At 45.2% G+C, this 21,133-nt stretch overlaps 1 protein-coding gene across 5 annotated transcripts; it reads right to left on the reverse strand.

The window, feature by feature from the left end:
• Positions 1–53: 53 nt before the first annotated feature.
• On the reverse strand, positions 54–21,048 carry LOC108119114 (uncharacterized). Of its 5 annotated transcripts, none has more exons than XM_070279426.1 (15): positions 20,840–21,048; positions 11,743–12,300; positions 11,385–11,512; positions 7,434–8,520; positions 6,847–7,013; positions 5,630–6,793; positions 5,444–5,574; positions 5,030–5,388; positions 4,827–4,972; positions 4,006–4,115; positions 3,819–3,952; positions 3,421–3,752; positions 1,872–3,359; positions 1,154–1,812; positions 54–1,083 (listed from the first exon to the last, which is right to left on the reverse strand). In XM_070279426.1, the coding sequence occupies exons 2-15, from the start codon at positions 12,085–12,087 to the stop codon at positions 950–952; spliced, it is 6,384 nt and encodes a 2,127-aa protein (XP_070135527.1). In that variant the 5' UTR covers positions 12,088–12,300; positions 20,840–21,048; the 3' UTR covers positions 54–949. The 5 variants fall into 5 exon arrangements, 3 of the variants coding, with proteins under 3 accessions (XP_070135527.1, XP_070135526.1, XP_070135528.1); XM_070279425.1 differs by lacking the exon at positions 20,840–21,048 and adding an exon at positions 12,443–12,536; XM_070279427.1 differs by lacking the exon at positions 20,840–21,048 and adding an exon at positions 12,429–12,513.
• Between the last annotated feature and the right edge of the window lie 85 nt (positions 21,049–21,133).

Below are 21,133 nucleotides of genomic sequence, written 5' to 3' on the forward strand. Positions count from 1 at the left end.
TGTCCATTTAGAACTTATTTTAATCTGCGGGTTTTACATAAAATACAAAACAATTTTGTTAATTTTGAATATTTATTTCATCAAATACTTGCACATAAATATATTCATATATAGAAGTATGTATAAGGGTATACAGTTGGGTTAAATATTTCATTTGTATAAATAGTTGTATTTTTCATACATATAACGTCCGAAGAGCACATTTCGATTTTTAACAATTAGCCACTTAGGTACTTCTGCGATTAACGGTCGAATGCAGTTAAAAACACACAAACAACATCTAAAAAAATGCGGTTCGATATTGGCCGAGTGTAATACATTTGTCTGTCCATATACGCTATATCGTATATATTACTATATAGGAGGTGGAGATCAGCATACCAATTTTCACATAATAATATATTTTGTATTCAGAGAACAGGCAACACAAGTCGAACAACATTGAAAATAAGCATTCTCTAAATATGTATGTTCAGTTAATTAATTTTTAATTTTTTTTCGCTTTAACGATAACGGTAAATTTCTAGTTATTGTCCTTAGATTTTTCTTGGTTGGATATTCAAATTCTTTAAAGATATAAGTTCATGTATATAGAAGTATTCGATTGGCTGCCATCAGCACTTTTTTGCACTCTTAATTGACTTCTGCCGCAGCATCATCCTATGGAGGGCATTTCGACTCACCGATGAAACCAAAAAAAAATAGAAAACAAACTTTAATTCCCAGCCTTGCGATGAAAATAAAACTAAATGAAAGGTGTTTCGTTATTTTTTTGGTTTGGTGTGTAAAAAAAAACTCAAGTCTTTTTTTTTTAGTGTAAACTAAACTAAAATCGCGAAAATAAAAATCACAAAATTGCAAATCGGTAAAGAAGTTCGCTCTATGGGCTAAGGACGATGCACGCACACAAAACTTGATAATAGCTGCTCGGGTTTATCGGCTATCCAGCTTAGGATGTCCCGACAACACCGCCGGGTCCTGGTAGCCCACTGGGTCGGCCGGTCAGATAGGAGTCCACCTGGCGGGCAGCCTGACGACCTTCGGTTATGGCCCAGACGACCAGCGACTGGCCACGCCGGCAATCTGAAAGCAAAGGATAACCATAGAGAATCAGAGAAGATCCTGAAAGGATAACGATTATCCCAAAACTTACCTCCTGCCGCGAAGACCTTGGAGTTCGAGGTGCCATACTGTCCGTTGCAGGCCTTGATGTTTCCGCGCGGATCAAGATCCAGGCCGAGCTCGCCGGGCACTGTCTTCTCGGGTCCCAGGAAGCCCATGGCCAGCAGGATCAGATCGGCAGGGAAGTATTTCTCGGAACCAGCCACTTCCTGCATACGCCACTGACCCGTCTCCGTCTTGGTCCACTCCACCTCAACGGTGTTGACGCCCTTAATGGTGCCGTTCTCGCCGATGAACTCCTTGGTGGTGGTGCAGTACTGGCGAGGGTCCTTTCCCCACTTCAGTTTCACCTCCTCGTGGCCATAATCGACGCGGAAGACCTTTGGCCACTGGGGCCATGGATTGTCCTCGGCGCGCTTCTGTGGCGGTTCTGGGAGAATCTCAAAGGTAGTGATGCTCTTGGCGCCCTGACGCAGCGAGGTGGCAATGCAATCGCAGCCAGTGTCGCCGCCTCCGATTATGATCACATCCTTGCCCGCCGCCGAGATGATGTCCTGCTTGCCGCCCAGCTGCTTCTTCTGCTGGGCCTCGAGGAACTCCATGGCGAAGTGGATGCCCTTGAGATCGCGGTTCGCCAATGGCAAGTCACGCGGCCAGGTGGATCCAGTGGTCAGCAAGACGGCATCATATCTGAAAGGAAGTTTTCAAAGTTAGTCAAGACTTCACCCGAGAATCCTTGATGTACTTACTCGTTCAGCAGCTGCTCCGCCTTAAGGTCCTTGCCCACATGTACGTTTGTGCGGAACTCAATGCCCTCGTCCGCCATGAGGTCCACCCGCCGCTTGACCACCTCCTTGGACAGTTTCATCGTAGGAATGCCGTATTGCAGGAGACCGCCAACGCGGTCGTTGCGCTCGAAGACCGTGACAAAGTGCCCGGCGCGGTTCAGCTGCTGGGAGGCAGCAAGGCCGGAGGGACCGGATCCCACAATGGCCACCCGCTTGCCGGTGCGCACCTCGGGTATCTCCGGCTTGATCCAGCCCTGCTCGAAGGCATGGTCGATGATGGCGCACTCGATGTTCTTGATGGTCACAGCCGGTTCGGAAATGCCCAGCACACAGGAACCCTCGCAAGGAGCCGGGCACACACGGCCCGTGAACTCCGGGAAGTTATTGGTCTGCAGCAGCTGGCGCAGAGCCTCCTGCCACTCGCCGTGGAAGACGAGGTCGTTCCACTTGGGAATGATGTTGCCCAGCGGACAGCCAGTGGAGTTGGATTGGCAGAACGGAACACCGCACTCCATGCAGCGAGCGGCCTGGACCTTTAGGTTCTTGCGCACGTGCGGGAAGTTGTAGACCTCGTCCCAATCCTTCTGACGGTCCCCGGCATCGCGGTAGGGAGCCGACTCCCTCTTGTACTTGACGAAACCACGGGTCTTGTCCAGCACTCGCTCGGCACGCTTCTGCTCCAGTGCCACGTCCTGGATGGCCTCTTCGATGTCCTTGATGTGCGGCTCGTGCTTGCCGTTTCCATTTTCGATGGCTGAGGTCTTCAGCGGTTGCTCAACGGCCTCCTGTTCGGCCAGATCCTTCAAAGCCTTTTGGTATTCGTAAGGGAAGACCTTGACGAACTTGGACTGGGCCAGGGCCCAGTTGGCAAGCAACTCCTTGGCTACCTTGGACCCGGTTTTCTCGATAAAGTCAGCCAGCAGCGTCTTCACCAGCTGCACATCCTTGTCGCTCTCGAGCGGCAGCAGCTCCACACTCTCCGGATTTACTTTGGGCTTGAAGGAGCCATCGATGTCGTAGACATAGGCAATACCTCCCGACATGCCGGCGGCAAAGTTACGTCCAGTCAGACCCAGGATGACCACTAGTCCTCCAGTCATGTACTCGCAACCGTGGTCACCCACACCTTCTACCACGGCCGTGACGCCGGAGTTCCTCACGCAGAAGCGCTCGGCGGCAATACCGCGGAAGTAGGCGGTTCCCTCGGTGGCTCCGTAAAGGCAGACGTTGCCCACAATGACGTTCAGGTGCGATTCGAAGGGAGCGGTGTCCGGGGGAGTGATGACCACATTGCCTCCGCACAGGCCCTTGCCGACATAATCGTTGGCATCGCCCTTGAGGGTCACGTTCACGCCACGGGCCAGGAAGGCGCAGAAGCTCTGGCCGGCGGAGCCCTCCAGGAAGATGTCGATGCTTTTGCCCGAGGGCAGACCAGCTTCTCCATATTTGCTGCAAAAAAAAAGGATAATCCATCTAGGAACTATTGGGTGAAAATTACATTAAAACCCACCATGCAATGTGGTAGCTCAGGGTGGATCCAAAGGCCCTCTCCTCGTTGTGGATGCGCATCTTGACGGTAACGTTGTCGTCGGCTCCGCTGAAGATTTGCTGAGCCTTGGCGATAAGTTGGTTGTCGGAACGCTTCTCCAACTGGAAGTCCTGCTTGACGGAGCCACCAACGATGTTGGTTCCAGGGCGGAGCTCTAAAGCCGGCTGCAGGAGCAGCTTCAGGTCCAGGTTGCTGGCCTTGGCCTCGCGTTGGCTGGCAATGCGAAGGAAGTCGGTGCGACCAATGAGATCCTGGAACTTGCGGATGCCCAAGCCAGCCATGATTTTACGGATCTAAAGGACATGGGTAGAGGAGTGTGTTAGACATGGATGAAGGGGAAAAATTGAATAGAAACATACGTCCTCCGCCAACATGAAGAAGAAGTTGATGACATGCTCCGGTTTGCCAGTGAACTTCTTGCGCAGCACTGGATCCTGGGTGGCAATGCCCACTGGACAAGTGTTCAGGTGACACTTGCGCATCATGGTGCAGCCTGGAAGAGAAGGTAATCAATACTACAACTAAGATCCTTGAAATATAACCTACCCATCACAATAAGAGGAGCTGTACTGAATCCAAACTCATCGGCACCCAGCAGAGCAGCGACCACCACATCGAATCCTGTACGCAGCTGTCCATCGGCTTGGACAATCACTCTGGTAAAGATGAAGGGGAATCAAATAGGAAATCCAGACCAATCCCGATCAGTAGCGGTAGCAGATCCATTTCCAGACCGATTAGAGTGGGAAGACACGACATAGAAAGGAAGGCAATGTTAGCAAACCCAACTTGGAGCAAAAATTAATGTAATGAGAAGAAATTACGAATGGAGCACAGCGCGACGTGGATCGTGATCGAGTGAGCGAGTGAGTGGAGTTGAGTGGAGTGGAGTAGAGCGAGTGGACCGGAGCGACTGGCAGTGGAAATCGGTATCAGGAAGAGCGGTATCTGCCCACTTTCGAGGACACCACCCATTGGTTTCAGTCCATAATTGGTCTCCATCTTGGTGGATCAGTTTCCTTCACATTCAAGGATCAGTTGTGAGGTTCTGAGTGCTCTGGAGGATCATTTGCGATTCTTTGCTCACCCTCCTCGTCCGCCTTGTCAATGTCCTCCTGCCCACTGCCCACTGGCCACATGTATCGAGGAGTTTCAATGGGGTTGTGTTTTGGGGGATCAGCCCAACTTTCCGATGATCAATCTCGAGGATCGATCTCTGCTTATTTGGGGAATACATGTTCTGAACAGGTTTTCCAACGCTGTCATCTGGATAACCAGGCACTTTCAGTAATGTATCGGTTCATGATTAGTAACAACAAACAAGAGGAGAGAGCGGATATGGCGGCTTCTCCTGGTCGGAAACTTACCGTGATCGGAGATTGTTCAACACCAGCACCTGGTGGGTTTCGGCCACACCCAGCTCCCACGGTAATCCGGCGTTCTTAATGCCAGTCCATGAGCTGGCTCCAGTACCGCCATCATGTCCCGAAATTACAATGTGTTCGGCTTTGCCCTAGATTGGAAAGAGTCTTCTAAGTATCTTCCTTTTTAAAACTCTCTAGCCACTCACCTTGGCCACTCCGGAAGCCACAACACCAACACCCACTTCGGACACCAGCTTGACACTGATCCGGGCATTGGGGTTCGAGCACTTCAGATCGTAGATCAGCTCAGCCAAGTCCTCGATCGAGTAGATATCGTGATGGGGTGGTGGCGAAATCAGACCCACACCCGGCACGGATTTACGGGTCTTGGCAATGTCCTTGGTGACCTTGTAGCCGGGCAGCTCGCCGCCCTCTCCGGGCTTGGCGCCCTGGGCCATCTTGATCTGCAGATCATCGGCATTGGCCAGGTAGGAGGCCGTGACACCAAAGCGACCGGAAGCCACCTGCTTGATGGCCGAACGACGGCTGTTGTTGGGATCCTGATCTAAAGGTTGAAATGGACTTAGACATGGTCTATTCTTTTCAGGGGAATATCTTACTCAAATAACGATCGGAGTCCTCGCCACCTTCTCCGGTGTTGCTCTTGCCGCCAATACGGTTCATGGTAATGGATAGAGTCTGATGGGCCTCCAGGGAGATGCTGCCAAAGCTCATGGCTCCAGTGGCAAATCTTTAAAAGGAAACCAATTTGAAAATAATAGTTAACGTTTGGTAATCAAACCTACCGCTTGACAATCTCGCTGGCCGGCTCCACCTCGGAAATATCAATCTTCTGGCGGTCGGTCACGAACTCCAACTGGCCACGCAGGGCGCACTTCTTCACGCTGTCCAGGGTGGTCTTCTTGAAGGCCTCGAAAGCGTCGAGGTTCTTGTTGACCGCCGCTTCCTGCAGACTGCCAATGGAGGAGGGCTCGTTGATGTGAGCCTCGCCACCGTGACGCCAGTGGTACTGTCCTGGGTTCCGCAGGATGCGAGTGTCCGGCGAGGTCTTGCCATAGGTCAGCTGGTAGCGGTCCAGCCCCTCCTTGGCTAGGATTTCCAGGGTAACGCCGCCGATGCGACTCTGGGTGCCGCGGAAGCACTTGGCGACCAGTTCGGTACCCAAGCCGACGGCCTCGAAGATCTGGGCGCTCTTGTAGGACTGCAGGGTACTGATGCCCATTTTGGCCATCACCTTGGCAATGCCTGTATCAATGGCCTGGGCGTAGGCGGCATAGATCTGCTTGTCGTTCACCTCCGGACCAATGACGCCGTCGTCCCTCAGCGCCTGGGCCAGTTCGAAGGCCAAATACGGACAAATGGCATCCGCTCCGTAGCCGAGGAGGACGCAAATGTGATGGACCTCTCGGGCCTCGGCCGTCTCCACCACAATACCGACCTTCATGCGCTGCAGCGTCTCGATCAAGTGGTGATGCAGTGCACCCAGGGCAAGCAGGGCGGAAACAGCCACCTTGCCACCGGTTCCTGCCCCACGATCGGAGACCACCAGGAGCTGGTAGCCGGCCTGGGCGGCCGCAGCACCTTCGCGACACACACGATCGATGCAGTCCAGGTAGCCCTGGACGCCCTCGTTGAACTGGAATGTGATGTCCAGGACTTTGGTTTTCCAGCCGCGGTGCGTGTTCCGCTTGAGCAGCTGGGTGTCTGGAATGCTCAGTATGGGATTGGGCAGCCAAATGCGGTGCACCTGCTGCGCCGACGGCTGGAGGATATTGGCCTCCGGTCCGATGGGGCACTGCATCGACATGACCACCTTCTCGCGGAATGGATCGATGGGCGGATTGGTCACCTGGGCGAACAGTTGCTTGAAATACTCGTACGGGATCGGCTGGAAGGTCGACAGACAGGCCAATGGGGCATCGTTGCCCATGGAGCCCAGGGCTTCCTTCCTGTAAGTCCAAATGTTTAGTCCTGAAGGGTTATAGTGTCAAGGATAACCTACTTGTTCTTGAACATCGGAATGAGTAGCATGTTGACCGTTTCCGTAGTGTAGCCGAAGAGCGAGAGCCTTGGATCGAAGATGCCCCGCTGAGAGGCGGGCAGCTTGGCCAGCTCATCCACGGGAGGAGTGTTCAGGACATTCGCATTGCGAATCTCGTCCAGAGTGATCTGTTTGGGAGCGGGAGAGGTTATTAGAGAGTGGCCCAATGAAGGAGAATCAAAGGCAACCAAAAGGACATGCAAAATGAAACTTGGCAACGGAACGCAACTCAAAGGACTACTCGGGGCTGGCCAAGGGCCATGCCAGGACCTAGGACAACCTTTAGGGATTTTGTTAACTCACCATCTGCATTAGTCCCTCAATTAACACACATATACACAGAGATTGAGATTAGGGGATAGCGTGAGAGAGAGAATGGAATAATTTAGACCAAATACAATTTTCAGGATTAGTTTTTTTTAAATATTTTTCTCGCAATTTCGTGTCTGGAGATGAGCTGTTTGTGTCTTGAGATGATTAGTGGGATTCGAGGCTGTGAGCATGATCAGTGTGCTTAAAGGTTGGACCCATTCTTCTAGTTAACTCACCTTCTGCTGCAGCCACTCGGAATGGGGCCTCGACTTGGCTATCTGCGACTTCAGCTCAATGTCCTGGATGAGCTTCTGCTCCTTGGTGTCCACCAGCAGCATCCGGCCGGGCTTCAAGCGGCTCTTCAGAGTCACCTGCGAGGGGTCGACGTCGTACACTCCCACCTCGGAGGCCATGACCAGCACGTTCTCCTTGGTGACATAGAAGCGCGACGGACGCAGGCCGTTCCGGTCCAGCACGGCACCGATGTATCGGCCGTCGGTGAAGCTGATCAGGGCCGGTCCGTCCCAGGGCTCCATCACACAGGCGGCCCACTGGTAGAAGTCGCGCTTCTCCTGCGGCATGGTCTTGTCGTTCTGCCACGCCTCCGGCACCATGGTCATCACTGATTCCGGGAGCGAACGCTCGCTGGCCATGGTGATGAACTCCAGGACACAGTCGAAGCTGCCCGAGTCGGAGAGATTCGGTTCCACCACAGGGTAGAGCTTCTTCAGCTGATCTCCGAATAGATCGGACTGCATCACACCCTCACGGGCCTTCATCAGGTTCACGTTGCCCCGGAGAGTGTTGATCTCACCGTTGTGGGCCAGGACTCGCAGAGGATGGGCGCGCTCCCAGCTGGGGAAGGTGTTGGTGGAGAAGCGCGTGTGGACCAGGGCCAGGTACGTCTCGAACTCCGGGTCCTTGAGGTCCGTGTAATACTCCCACAACTGGTCGGAGGTGAACAGACCCTTGTACACCACCGTGCGGTCGGACATCGAGCAGATGTAGAAGCGCCTGCCTGGCTTGGTCAGCTCGTGGCTGGCCCTCTTTCGCAGGACGAAAACCTGCCGTTCGAAGGACTTTTCGTCGCTTCCGGCCGGCCGACGGACAAACACCTGACGGGACAGGGGCTCCGATTTGCGGGCCACCCCACCAATGGCCGCCTGGTTGGCTGGAACCGTGCGCCAGGCGATCACATCGAGACCCAGGCTCTTGGCCAGAGCATCGAACTCCTTCTCGGCGGCGGCGTGCTGCGCCTCATCCAGGTAGAAGATGCCCGTGGCATAGTCACCCAATTCCGGCAAGGTTACACCCTGCTTGGCTCTGAAATTTTACAAAGAAAGGAAAGTCTTGTAATCCAAATGTTTTAAAGATCTTGGAAAGTATAGATTATATCTGGTTTTCTCCATCGGGTCACAGCAATGTCGCATTAGTTGGGTGCAAACCCAACCCACCCCATAAGTCCCCCGCGTAATAAAATCTTGAGCTTAATGCGCCATTAAGTCGCTCATAGTCAGGTTTCCATTTGTTGCAATTGAATCCGGCGCGCCCGGTTCAGTTTTTTTTTCAGTCATTTCATTCATCGCGCCATTCGGATTCGGATTCAGTGAGAATCCATTCAGGGCGAGTGACGAAACAAGTCCGCCGCATGTCGCACCTTATCAGCATCTCTCTAGAAGCTGTCAGCGGTCCAGCCATCAGAAACCCATCCACCTCCCAGGCCCGACACTCCACTCCCCTGGGCCAGACGATTCGCATGAATCGTTCCTCGAACCGCCACCTGTTTTTCTCATTCTGGCATGCATATTGGTGCACTGAGAATAAAAAAGAAAACTTTGGTAGTCCCATACCCTGAAACTGAGCTATCTTTTGGATTTTTTCTCGCAGTGCTACTGAGATTGATCTGTAAGCGAAGCTTGTTCTTATTACGTCGCAGTATTCCACTCGATTTGAGTGCTCGAACCGCCTAAGTGCTTTCCCATAATTTCGCAATTAGTCCAAGACTTGGAGGGGTCCTTGAACTTGGCATTCGCCGACTTGTTGCTCTCCCAGATCGCAATCTCAAGCCGGCTCGGCACGTGCGTGTCTAGAGCTTGTTCCCCTGGACATGCAAAGTATTTCACAATTTCCTAGCTCTCGATAGAACCCATTGACCGAAATCCCCATAACCCCCGATACCCAAAACCCTCTCCGACATATCAATTAAGTCCCCGGCTAGATGATAATTGAACTGGATTTATGGTCTGTCGTGCGACATTACGCCATTTAATGATCCATCCATCAATCGCATATACTTTTTCCATATACCCACTATATATTAGACAGCTGGGCCACTAATTACTTAGCAAATAGTTGCAAATTCGCGCCATTGATTAGCACACCGAGTTGTAAATCGATTGGGCAGTGTCATTTTTATTAGCTGGGGTTAGGGAACTGCCCTCTCAAAGGGCCTACCCGGCCATAAAATCAATAGAGCTCTATTGAAAATTTTTAAATATATTTTTTAAGCTATTTTACGATGATTGAAAGGCTGTGTTATTGAGCTTGGCATTGATTTAAATCAGTTAACCTTATTAAACTGGTCACCACAATCTCTCTAGATTGCTAGACTTTTATAAATATTAAGTGATATAATTGACCTACCCTAAAGGCTTTATGAAGCTCTATTAGCAGTTAATTCTTTGAAATCGAGCACCAACTGGTGAAATTCCCAAATTGTTCTTCACTTAGAACCTCATTACTATGCACATCTGGTTACTGGGTCTGGGCAGGAGACCTTGCCGTGTTTTTCCATTTGGCATAGTCCAGTTAAATGGATACTCTGTCTAAATTATTATGTTATATTGTGGAATGGAATATTTCGCGCAAAGTAATTGCCTCTGAATGGCCTCCAATCCAAGTGAAACTTTCTCCCTCCATAGAGCTCTATAGTAGAGCCTATTAAATATATATACTATATAGAAATATACGTATGAACCGATTCTGGTCAAAGCGTGACGAAAACAAAAACCGTGCCAAAATGCTGACAAAATAAACAGAAAACAGAAATCGTTGGACGGGAGCAGAGAGCAGATGTTGAATTGTCGGATCCGGTGTTGGTACGCAAATACCCAGGTACATACATACGGACAAGTACTAGACTATATATCTATGTGTACCTGACCGTGGTTGGGGGATATATCTCGGTGGATCTGTGGATGTGCTTCATCTCAACAGTGTACTATTTTTGACATGCTAGACGAACGTCTCTTCACAGTACTTTGCGATTCTAAGTCCAATGATGTATAGCCATCGGGAAATGATCCATTGAGTGAAATACTCTTTCCCGATAAGGTCTTTAATTTCGAAAAATAATCATTATAAAGTTAACACGTGCATTGAAAGTCATTCATACATTGTTTGCATTCAGTAGCTGAGAACTGGCAATAAATCTCAATTGAAATTGTTACGTGTTCTGGGGCTGTCATAATACTTTATTGAGGCTGTTGACTATTGAACTGTGTGATTAAATAATGCTAGTTAAGCAAAAGTGCAAATAATAGTCTTATCCTAATATTTTCTGCCTGTAATAAAATTGTTTAGATAATATGCTCAAGTGTGGTTAATAGAGATAAGTTTTCAGGAACTGAAGGTTGCGTGGTAAGGTCAAGTTTGCTTATTTGAGAATATTATATCAGTTTTACTTCATAAACTAATTAAATTATTTAATCAAAACTTAGTTCTAAAGATAGTTTAAACTTCCCTATAGATAATATCAAGGACTTTGGAGAGGATCTATCCAAAGATATTCTATTAATTGCTATGATTCTAAGCTTCCTTCTCGACACTTCCTTTATTAACTAAGGTATTTCCAATTTAAAACTATTTCTGCTAGCTTTTATTTATTTTTAGCAACTTTGTTAATAAAATCTGAAAACTTTTTTTCTAAAAGAGTATATTTAAACTGATAGACAGCGACAAACGACACAGCAGCAGCTTTGAGTTATTTTCGTATTTCGCGCACGAGATCGCCCCGATATCGTTCCGATGTCAGGTCTCTTCCCCCCCCCCCCCCCCCTAGACAGATCCCGTGTAAATGGCTACGGCGCCAGAGGAACCGGCATATATAAGCATATATATATTTTGTTTACACTATATATAAAAAATACACACATAAATATATAGTAGTTTTTTTAGGTGGAACTTACAGGGCCTTGGCATAGAGTCCGTGAGGAATGGAAGCCAAAACGCCAGCACCATCACCAGTGTCATTGTCGCAGGCACAGGCACCGCGATGATTCATCCGTTCTGAGAGGGTCTGGGCATCACGTAGAATCTGGAGGAGATTGGATAGATAGAGGTTGTTAAAAAGGGGTTCTATTAAATTAAGTTTCAGCAACAAAAATTAAAAATTTAAAGGCTTTGTTGCATCTTAAAAGTTTTTTAAAAACAGAAATATCTAAAATTTTTGAAAATTTAAGGACATTTCTGGCAGAAATTTTGGCTTAAAAATATTTAAAAAAAATGAAGGATTTTGATATCCTTGTTTAAGAAAAGGATCTTTACCTTGTGAGAGCGCTTTCCATCGATGGCCACGATGAAACCGACACCACAGGCCTCGTGCTCGTTCTGGGGATCGTACAGTCCCTGTTTACCAGGTGCCTCCCATGGCATCTGCTTCTGCTGCTGTCCCTGCTCCTCATCCTGCTGGACATTCTGATCCTGATGATCCTGCTGGCCGTTCAAATGCAATTCATTCGATTCGAAGTTGCTGCCGTTGCCGCTGTCACTGCCGATGATGGCTGCCGCAGAATTTTCAAAATCGAAATCGCCGCTAATCGAAGTTGTTGTTGCCTCAACAGTTGCAGTTGCACATTCAAATTCGCAATTGTCAGTGATTGTTGGTGCCATTATATGTTGTTACCGTTGCACTTGCTGAAAGTCTCTCGCGATCTAATTTGATTTTCACTCGGTTTCTAGTTTCTAGTTTCTAGTTTCTGGTTTTTAGTTTATGGCTTTGAGATTTGCGTGTTCACACCGTTTACAGTTTCACAGTTAACCGAATAACAGTACTTTTTCAGCTTTAATTAGCACACTTGATACAGTTTTTTTATTTGTTGCTTTCTGTAAAAAAATTAAAAAATTTTATTTTAAAATTTAAATCTTTTTGGATTGCACTTGAAAATGATTTTTTGCACGATATTCAGTTATTTTGTGTCGCTGGCGTATTTGCACTATTTTTACACACACACCCACACACACGTACTTGTCTACACTGGCAGATATTTTTCTGCAATTTCTTTTCTCGCTGTTGGCACACGCGACACTGACGGCTGCTCGCAAGCGAATGAGCGCCAGTGGAGCTGCCCAGCACCTAGAACCCCCCAAAGATCGCACTCAATCCCCGCCAGCTTGTGCTCGCTCAGGTCTCTCTCTTTTCCCCAGCGATACTCTCGCTCTATGGGGAGCTATGGGGCGCCTATATGGAAAGTTATCTTCCTCGGCCCTCTCGGTGGTGGCGACGCAATCGGACGCCTGATACTGATTCCCGATTCTGATTCTGAATCAATATCAATATCATGTAATGCAATTTCAGCTTATCAGAAAAAATATTTACAGTGTCATTTATGCAAAAGTTCCACCTTAGAATTTCATAAATAAAAAAAAATTAATATTTAATTTATTAGGTAATTTTATTGTCAATCTTTATCTGTCAAGAGTTGGACTTGATTTACGTAACACCACTGAGAGCCTCTTTGCCTGAATGGGTTTTCTAAATTGTTCCTTAAATAGACATTTCAACAAACGATCGCTCAATCGATCGATCATTCAATTGATTGACAGTCTGGTTGAACAATCGTTGTTGCATCCAGAGGTTCAACCTTGAGATTCCAGCAAAAAAAAAATCGCCCCATATTTACATTGTTTTATCGGAATAGGAACAATTGTGATTTGGAATCGTTAAACGTTATCAAACTGTGGAATAATTTCTATATATGTACGGGGTCTATAACTATTAAACGGCGTCACAATTGCTTTAAATAACAAAAACAAAATACTTGCAATAAAATTGAGCAATAACAATTTCAAAAATGTCGAATAAACAACAAAATTAAATTCTGTTTTTCTTGAATATTTTAGTAAAAGGCACAGGTTTTTTTAGGATTATAATTTTAGCTTCAGATCTCAGGATCTTGACAGATCCGATCATCAATTTACATATCTCTCTATGGGGTCTTTCAACTTTTGACCACCGAAATGCATTCAAAAATATGTATCTTTGAGATACATTTTGCTGTTTATGAGCTCCTTTATAAATAGAATCTCCATTAGATGATCATGCTGGTCTCATTTTCTTTTTCTTTTTCCAAAATTTTCCATTGCGTTTGGCATTTAATTAAAGTTAGCAGCTCGTTTTATTTGTAGCCTAAAATAGCCACAATATAGTGGAATTCATTTAATTAGGCCGAAATAAAGTAATCAATCAAAAAAGGTGAGGCCTGATAAGATGCAAAGGGGTACTATGTATTAGATTCCAATTGCCAAGTTCATGGGTTCGATTGCCCCCTAGCTTATCGGAGGGGAGACTTTCTATTGTGCCCCACAGACGAATGAAATATACCCATAGGCTGGTTTTGGTTCAAAGTCCCAGAGAGCGATCGGAATTATCTGGCCGGCCGGCCGGGGGCTACCACGTCACATCGCAATCTTCGGGTGACACATTCTAGCAGTCTCAAGAGGATCCGGAGGTGTGGTATTCGGCGGGGATCGGAACCGGTTCCCCCGGCTGCACCTCGCAGATAAGTGCCGAAATTTTGTCAACCGATAAGATAGATTCTCTATTGCTGGGGAATGGGTATACTCGTTTTTTACTCGGTAGTTTGAAGATTAAAATAATATATTAAATATATTATATGAAACTGTTCACTATAGTTAGAAACCCTCATAAAACCTATTTGATAAGAAACTAATTTAAAATAGACTCTTAAATTATTTAATGGGAATTATTTCCTTCGATCTTCAACATGCGAATTTCATGTTTTTTTCGAATCAGGCGTCTAACATGTGCCGGGCGAGTGTCTGGGTCGTTTCTTTACTTTTTTATTAATAAGTTAATAAACTTTTGGCACCGCCGCCACCGCCACCACCAACCCCCCGGCGATTCTACAGCCCAGATAAGACCAGAGATTCATTCACGACCCAAACACGGGAGTCTAGTGGCCCACTGAACCTTTTTTATGTTTTTTGAGGAGTTGGGGGTGTAGGTTATAAGGTGGTTTTCGGATTCAGAAGCTCCCTAGAGCCTTCTGGCATTCCGTTCCATTGGGGAGCAAGGCGTTTTTCACGATTTGCATGCGTGATTGAGAGGAATGGGCTATAAATACCCACATGTTCGATTTCTGGCTGCATGCGTAATACAATCCCGGACCGATAAGGCTCTTGTTGTGACTTGTGAAATGCGAAATTGTGACGTACTATATATAGGTATTATAGATCAGACAATGGACCACCAGCGGACTAAGATTCCATCTGGTTCGAGTGTCCGATGTTCAGTGGAAAAGTTTTGACCCATCCACTCCGTTAAGTCGCAATAAGAAAGAGCAAATTTCGGTAACTTTTACGATCGCAATAAAACTCCATAATCATGACTTGAATAAAAGGCATATCTTTTCGTATATCTCTAGTGGCAATGGGTTAGAAGCATTTTGTATATTTTGCAGAAAAGATAAAGTGCTAGAATTTGTATTTAGAAAATAAATAAAAAAAATTAGAGCTTGTGCAAATTTTTAAGAAAATATTATGATAAAACAAGAAAGGAAAGCTAACTTCGGGCGGAGCCGAAGTTGATATACCCTTGCAGTTAAAACCGGATATATATCGCAAACATCGGATTTAGTTGGCCGATCCTTATGATTACATTATAATAAAACCAATTAATTAAATTACAAAATCTAAAAAAAAGTCCCAAGCTTCTATCGTCAAAAAAAACAAAGTTGTTATTTTTACTAAACACCAAATACCATTTCTGATCGTTCAGTTATATGGCAGCTATAAGATATAGTCGGCCGATCCTTATGAAATTTGGTAGGTTGGATCAACTGACCAAAAATAGAATCTGTATGGAATTCCAGCATTCTATCTTCAAAAACACGAAAGTTGGGTCATTTCCGATCGTTCAGTTATATGACAGCTATAGGATATAGTCGGCCGATCCTTATGAAATTTGGCACGTCGTATTGTTTTGCCAAAAATAGCTCTCATGTTAAATTAGAACTTTCTAACTTTAAAAACACCAAAGTTATACCATTTCCGATCAATCAGTTATACGGCAGCTATAGGATATAGTCGACCGATCCCGGTCGTTCCGACTTATATACTGCGTGCAAAGGAAAGAAGGGTGTGTGCAAAGTTTCAAGTCGATAGCTTTAAAACTGAGAGACTAGTTCGCGTAGAAACGGACAGACAGACAGACAGACGGACAGACGGACAGACGGACAGACGGACATGCTCATATCAACTCAGGAGGTGATCCTGATCAAGAATATATATACTTTATAGGGTCGGAGATGTCTCCTTCACTGCGTTGCACACTTTTGGACAAAATTATAATACCCTCTGCAAGGGTATAACAAGAAAGAAAAGTAATGCGGAGCCGAATTTATATACTCTTGCGGTTAAAATTGGATATTTATCGCAAAGTCCCAAGCTCTATCTTCAAAATATACTAAAGTTGGTAGTTTAACCTAATACATACATTTTCCGATTGTTTAGTTATATGGCAGCACGACCGATTTTTATGAAATTTGGTAGGTACAAGGTACGACCCATAATAAACTAAACAAATAACTTTCCATCTTCAAAAACACAAAAGTAGCATCATTTCCAATAGTTCAGTTTTGTCCATTTTTCGTGATGGGATCCCTTGAAAATGGGGTTTTTCTCTATAGGGTTCACTGCGATGGCTATATCTTCACCAATTCTCATCCGATTCTCAAGCGGAGTACCTTAAACGATTTCTATATCGATTTGCCACCATTCTGCATCAAAACCCCGAGACAAAATATTTTTTAGATTTTTTGTCCATTTTTCGTGATGGGATCCCTTGAAAATGGGTTTTTTCCCTATAGGGTCCACTGCGATGGCTATATCTTCACAAATTCTCATCCGATTCTCAAGCGGAGTACCTTAAACGATTTCTATATCGATTTTCCATCATTCTGCATCAAAATCTTGAGATAAAATATTTTTTAGATTTTTTGTCCATATTAGACCAAAATTATAATACCCTCTGCAAGGGTATACAAATTTAATCTTTTGTATTATTTTTAGTCTAACTGCACTATCTACTATCGTCAATTATTTCCTTTTCACAATTCCTCTCATTTCCGCCGGTCTCCTTGCATAACTTTCCCAAATGCGTCATAATAGAATGCTATTTTCAGTGTACTCTGGCCAGAATAATGCCAGCTAAGCGGATACATATATAGCTTATCTATATTAGATATATAGATACGTTGCGAACATAAATTCCTGAGGTATTATTGATCACGTGTTGAATGGTATTTACAAGTTGCTGTGACATTTCATCGAATTAATTTGAGATAATGGGTATTGGGGAGTTAAGAGACACCCTGTTCCAGGCACCAGAACTCCCAGACTCTGCCCTGAAGTCAAAGTAAATATTTAGACTTCCAGCTAAGGAGAAGTTAAGAAAATAAGAGACATTCTGAGAGAAATAGCATTTGGCAAACAAGTCTGCAGACCAACCAGCTGAGAATAGATCGGTGAGATATATAGAAATGGTCTGTGAATGGGAGAGAGGATGATGATGATACTCGTACCAAAGTCCGAAACGCGCCGGCCGCGTGTGGCCCACATCGGATATCTGTGTATATTACTATGTATTCCCATCCACAGATCCTCCTCCTCTCCCCCCTCAGATATATATCTGCAATGTAAACAAGAGCAGGCAACAAGTTTCAATAACCCCACAGCCCCAAAAGCCAAAACGAATAAATAAATTGTGCGTCGACAACATTGCGTGTGGTTAGTACGATAGGCGATGGGGCATGCCACGAGGCCATTATCTCTAGGGTAATTAGGGGTCCTAATGGGTGCCAGGTTCCGCGTCTCAATAGAAAAGTCATTAGGCTAAAGCGAAAGCCTTTCTCCTGTCTCTTAAATCAGTTCTGGGTTGTTCCCAATACCAGTAGCCGGCCGCCGGCGTCGCTATAAACTTTTTATTCCAGCGATTTACGATATGAAATATCTCAGGGGGGCTAACGGGGATAGAGGGGGTCTATTGGCATTATAAATGCGCATTATCTGACCCGGCTATATCGCTTATCAGAGGCAGTCGGGGCCAACTTTATTGGTACCCCTTTTGTTTTATGGCCTCCAACCTGTGCACTTGAGTCAGCTGGGGAAACACTCGGTGGGCCGACGCGAAGGGGCACTCCGGAGGGGAGCGGACCCACCTCAATTGGTTTAAAAATAGTTACAATTAGTTTTCATTATCGCCACTACCTACATATATAGGTCTATATAGCCTTTTTTGCTTTTTAATTAGAGATTCCCCGGAGCGTCTTGCGGTTGGGTTGGCTTTTTATTGCGCTTTGGAATTACTTTGAGCAAATTAGAATTATGGGAATTCTGTTTTTTTTTTTTTATCTACCCCTACAGTGGGCGCCAGAGCTGTAAGAGCTGATAATACCCTCCAATCGATAATTAACCTTGTCCAATAACTCCTTTAATAATAACAGATAACTGCCTTCAGCTTTGATTGGGCGGTAGAGATAACCGAAGTGTTATTACAGATTTGAAACGTAGTGTACTCAGAGGTAACATATTTTAGTAACTAATTAAACTTGAAATCTTGAAGGTCCAAAGTTCTATTCTAGAGGTGCTAATGAAGAAATAATTATCAGAATCCGAAAAGGTGTTTTATTCCAGATGGCTGAAAGTATCTAGTTTCCAATTAGTTTTAAAAGTTTTATTTCTTCAGAAAAGTCTATAGAAGTATTGAATTTGTTTTTACAGAATTTCATTTTCTGGAAAATGAGGAAAAATGTCCAAGTGTCCAATGTCTAAGCTTATTTTCTCCATAAATTCCTGTCTGTCGCAAGAAATTTATCGCAGCTGTCTGTCTATTTATGGCCTAGGTGCGGTCAGTCCTCCTCCCACCACCCACTGCCGCCCCTTGGATATCGTATGCCCCACTACCATTCCACTAATTAAGCGGCAAATACAGTTTACAGTCAATAAACAAGCAACGTCGCAATTTACATTAGTTTCCAATGAACGTATGTATCTGGCGGGGATCGGTTGCACTTTTGGGGTAGGTTGTCTAGCCCCTTGAAATCCCCTTTCCTTCTATTCCAGAGTTATAGAGTTATGTAAACAAGTGGCCGGCCCATCCAGGTGAATTGCAGCGGGGGATCTGAGTCACTTGAATGGGCAGAAGCACAGTTCTGGGTGCTTCTGTTTATTATAGCCATATATTTTCACAAGAGACCTCGGGACCGGGCTTATCAGTACCAGCCACAGGTAATCCTCATGATAGAAAATCAATCAACGCTTATTTTAATTGGCCAAAGGGTCAGTGAACAAAGTCAATAGGTAATTAATAAAAGTTATGAAAGTCTAAAAAAATAAATACTTTCTTAAGAAAAAAACCTCTAATAGAGTATTAGTCCTATTTAAGTCCCTAATATTCCCCTGCTACGTAATTAAAGTTTTTTTTTTTTTTCATTTGTAAAACCACTGAACCATTAAACAAAATTTTTCAGACCACAAAGTAGAGTATCCAATTTCAGCAAAGGGGCTAAGGAATTTAATTCAAAGGCATGTCCCTTAAAGATATTCGCCTCCCTACCTAGGTTATTTTTATTAGCTTTTTTTATTTGTCTTGCAAAGGCTTATATCCTGATAGGCTTAAAGAGAGCTTTGTACCTACTTAGCTGCTCGAGGGGCCTTAGTTCACACACTTTTGGGCAAATCTCTTCCCATCTTTTTCGAGTCCTGAGCCCATTGTTTCTCGTTTGCTCAGCCAATTTAACACAATCCTTGCCAAGTACTACATAGTACTACATAGAACACACAAACACTTAAACACTTACAGGAGCAAACACAGAAATGGGCAATAAAACAAAGGCAGCTCACCAACGTTATCCTTTAAATGAAAGTGCAATTGAGGCGAGAACTTTGGGGCGGCTTGGAACTAGGAAATGCCAAACTGATTACATAACTGTTATGTAAAGAGAAAAATGCCGCAGAGAGCAAGTTTATCAGAGAGCCAGGGAGAGTGCTCGGAAGCTGACACCCACGTCAAAGCCCCAAATGTCAAAGGGCACACCGCAAATAAAATCATTCCAATAAAATAATCAATAAATCAGAAAAGAAAAATCTGACAAAGTTTGATTTAAGCTCTTTTTTGATAAATATATATTTTCCTTTATTTCCAAAATATCTTTTCTCAGTGTAGTGACGTATTCAAGCCCCAAATTGCCCTCCCACACAGCCCACTAAAGAAAAGGATACCCAACTACAAAGACACAACAGCTGTCATTAATTTTGATGCGACCATTAGGCAAAACAATTTGCGGCCTTCGGTGGCTACAGCTTTTCAGCTGCCACTGTGCCGCCTGAGAAGAGAAAGAGGAAGAGGGGCTTGATTGTGGAGCTACCGAGAAGAAATCACTGCCATGGCCTGGTGCGGTGCGGAGCTAACCTTACTCTGACCTTGAAGCGGAGTGAACAACAGGAGAAGAGCAAACGCAGCTGGTCTGCATCGCACATGTCTGTATGGTGTGATGATGGTAAGTGGAGCGATGGGGGATGGTGGCAGCTGGAGGACAAAAGGGGCGGGTAAATAGCAAAAACAAGATTCAGGAATGAAGCTCTGGCCATAAAATAGTCAACGACGAGTTGAAAAAATAAAGAATATACTTAGCGGTGTAAGGGGAGGTGGCTGAGGCTGAGGCGAGAACTACCCAGCGGCAAGAGCAAGCAGCTTGCGGCAGGGCAACAACAAAAAAAAAACCTAAAGCCGCAATACTAGGCATGAGGTTAGGAATGTGATAAGAAACGCGACCTATTGTAAGTTTAAGAATGGTCTTAAAAATCAAACTTAAGCAAAAACCCAAATTTTAAAATAAATTTTATTTAAAGCATTTTTTCTTTAATGTTTTTTATTCAATATTTTAAAATTATAATCATATATTTCTCAATTATTCCCTAAAGACCATTCGCCCCTCTCTGTTTATATCTGGATGACCGTCACTGTGTTCTCAGATGGGGAGCAGGCTCCCCCTACTTCTCCAGCTCTCTTGATAGGCTGCTTCTTGTTCTTTCCCCCATGTGGGTGTGTGTGTGTTTGTGTGTCTGTGCGGCATGTAAAATTTATTGATTTTTTCCCGAGAAACTCCTACGGGAAACGGAAAAGGGAGAAAATCCTAAGGGGAGCCGGAACCCTTATCTGTTTTCCGTATTCGGTATTACGTTCTTTCTCATTCCTCAACTATTTTGTAAATATCAAGCACGCTAGCTTTTTTCAAGTGTGTGGGAGGGGAGTGCGTGTTAGTGTAGAAGTTTGCATATCACATTCTTTTTTTTTTCCCAAGCGAACACAAAAACGAATTCCGCACATTTATTTTGCAATTACTTTTAAATCGCTGATACACCGCTCCACTGTGCACAGTTTTCCGAATTTTGCGCTTTCCACAAAAACCAAGAACTTGAGAGTTTTTCACTTTTTCAATCTACCACTTGCTTTCAGCACTGCCACTTCGATTTTTATTGGGATTGTGATTGCTTTGCTTTCCGCGGTATTCAGAATACGTGCGATTCCTTCAAGAGACCGAATGAGAATGAGAACGAGAGAATCGCCAGCCAGCCTAGGACGAAAATCGCAACTATCCCCCGTAAGCAAGAATCCAAAAGCTTATGGGAGCGGAGA

Source organism: Drosophila bipectinata, chromosome 3L (genome assembly GCF_030179905.1).
Source record: "Drosophila bipectinata strain 14024-0381.07 chromosome 3L, DbipHiC1v2, whole genome shotgun sequence".
NCBI lineage: Eukaryota > Metazoa > Arthropoda > Insecta > Diptera > Drosophilidae > Drosophila > Drosophila bipectinata.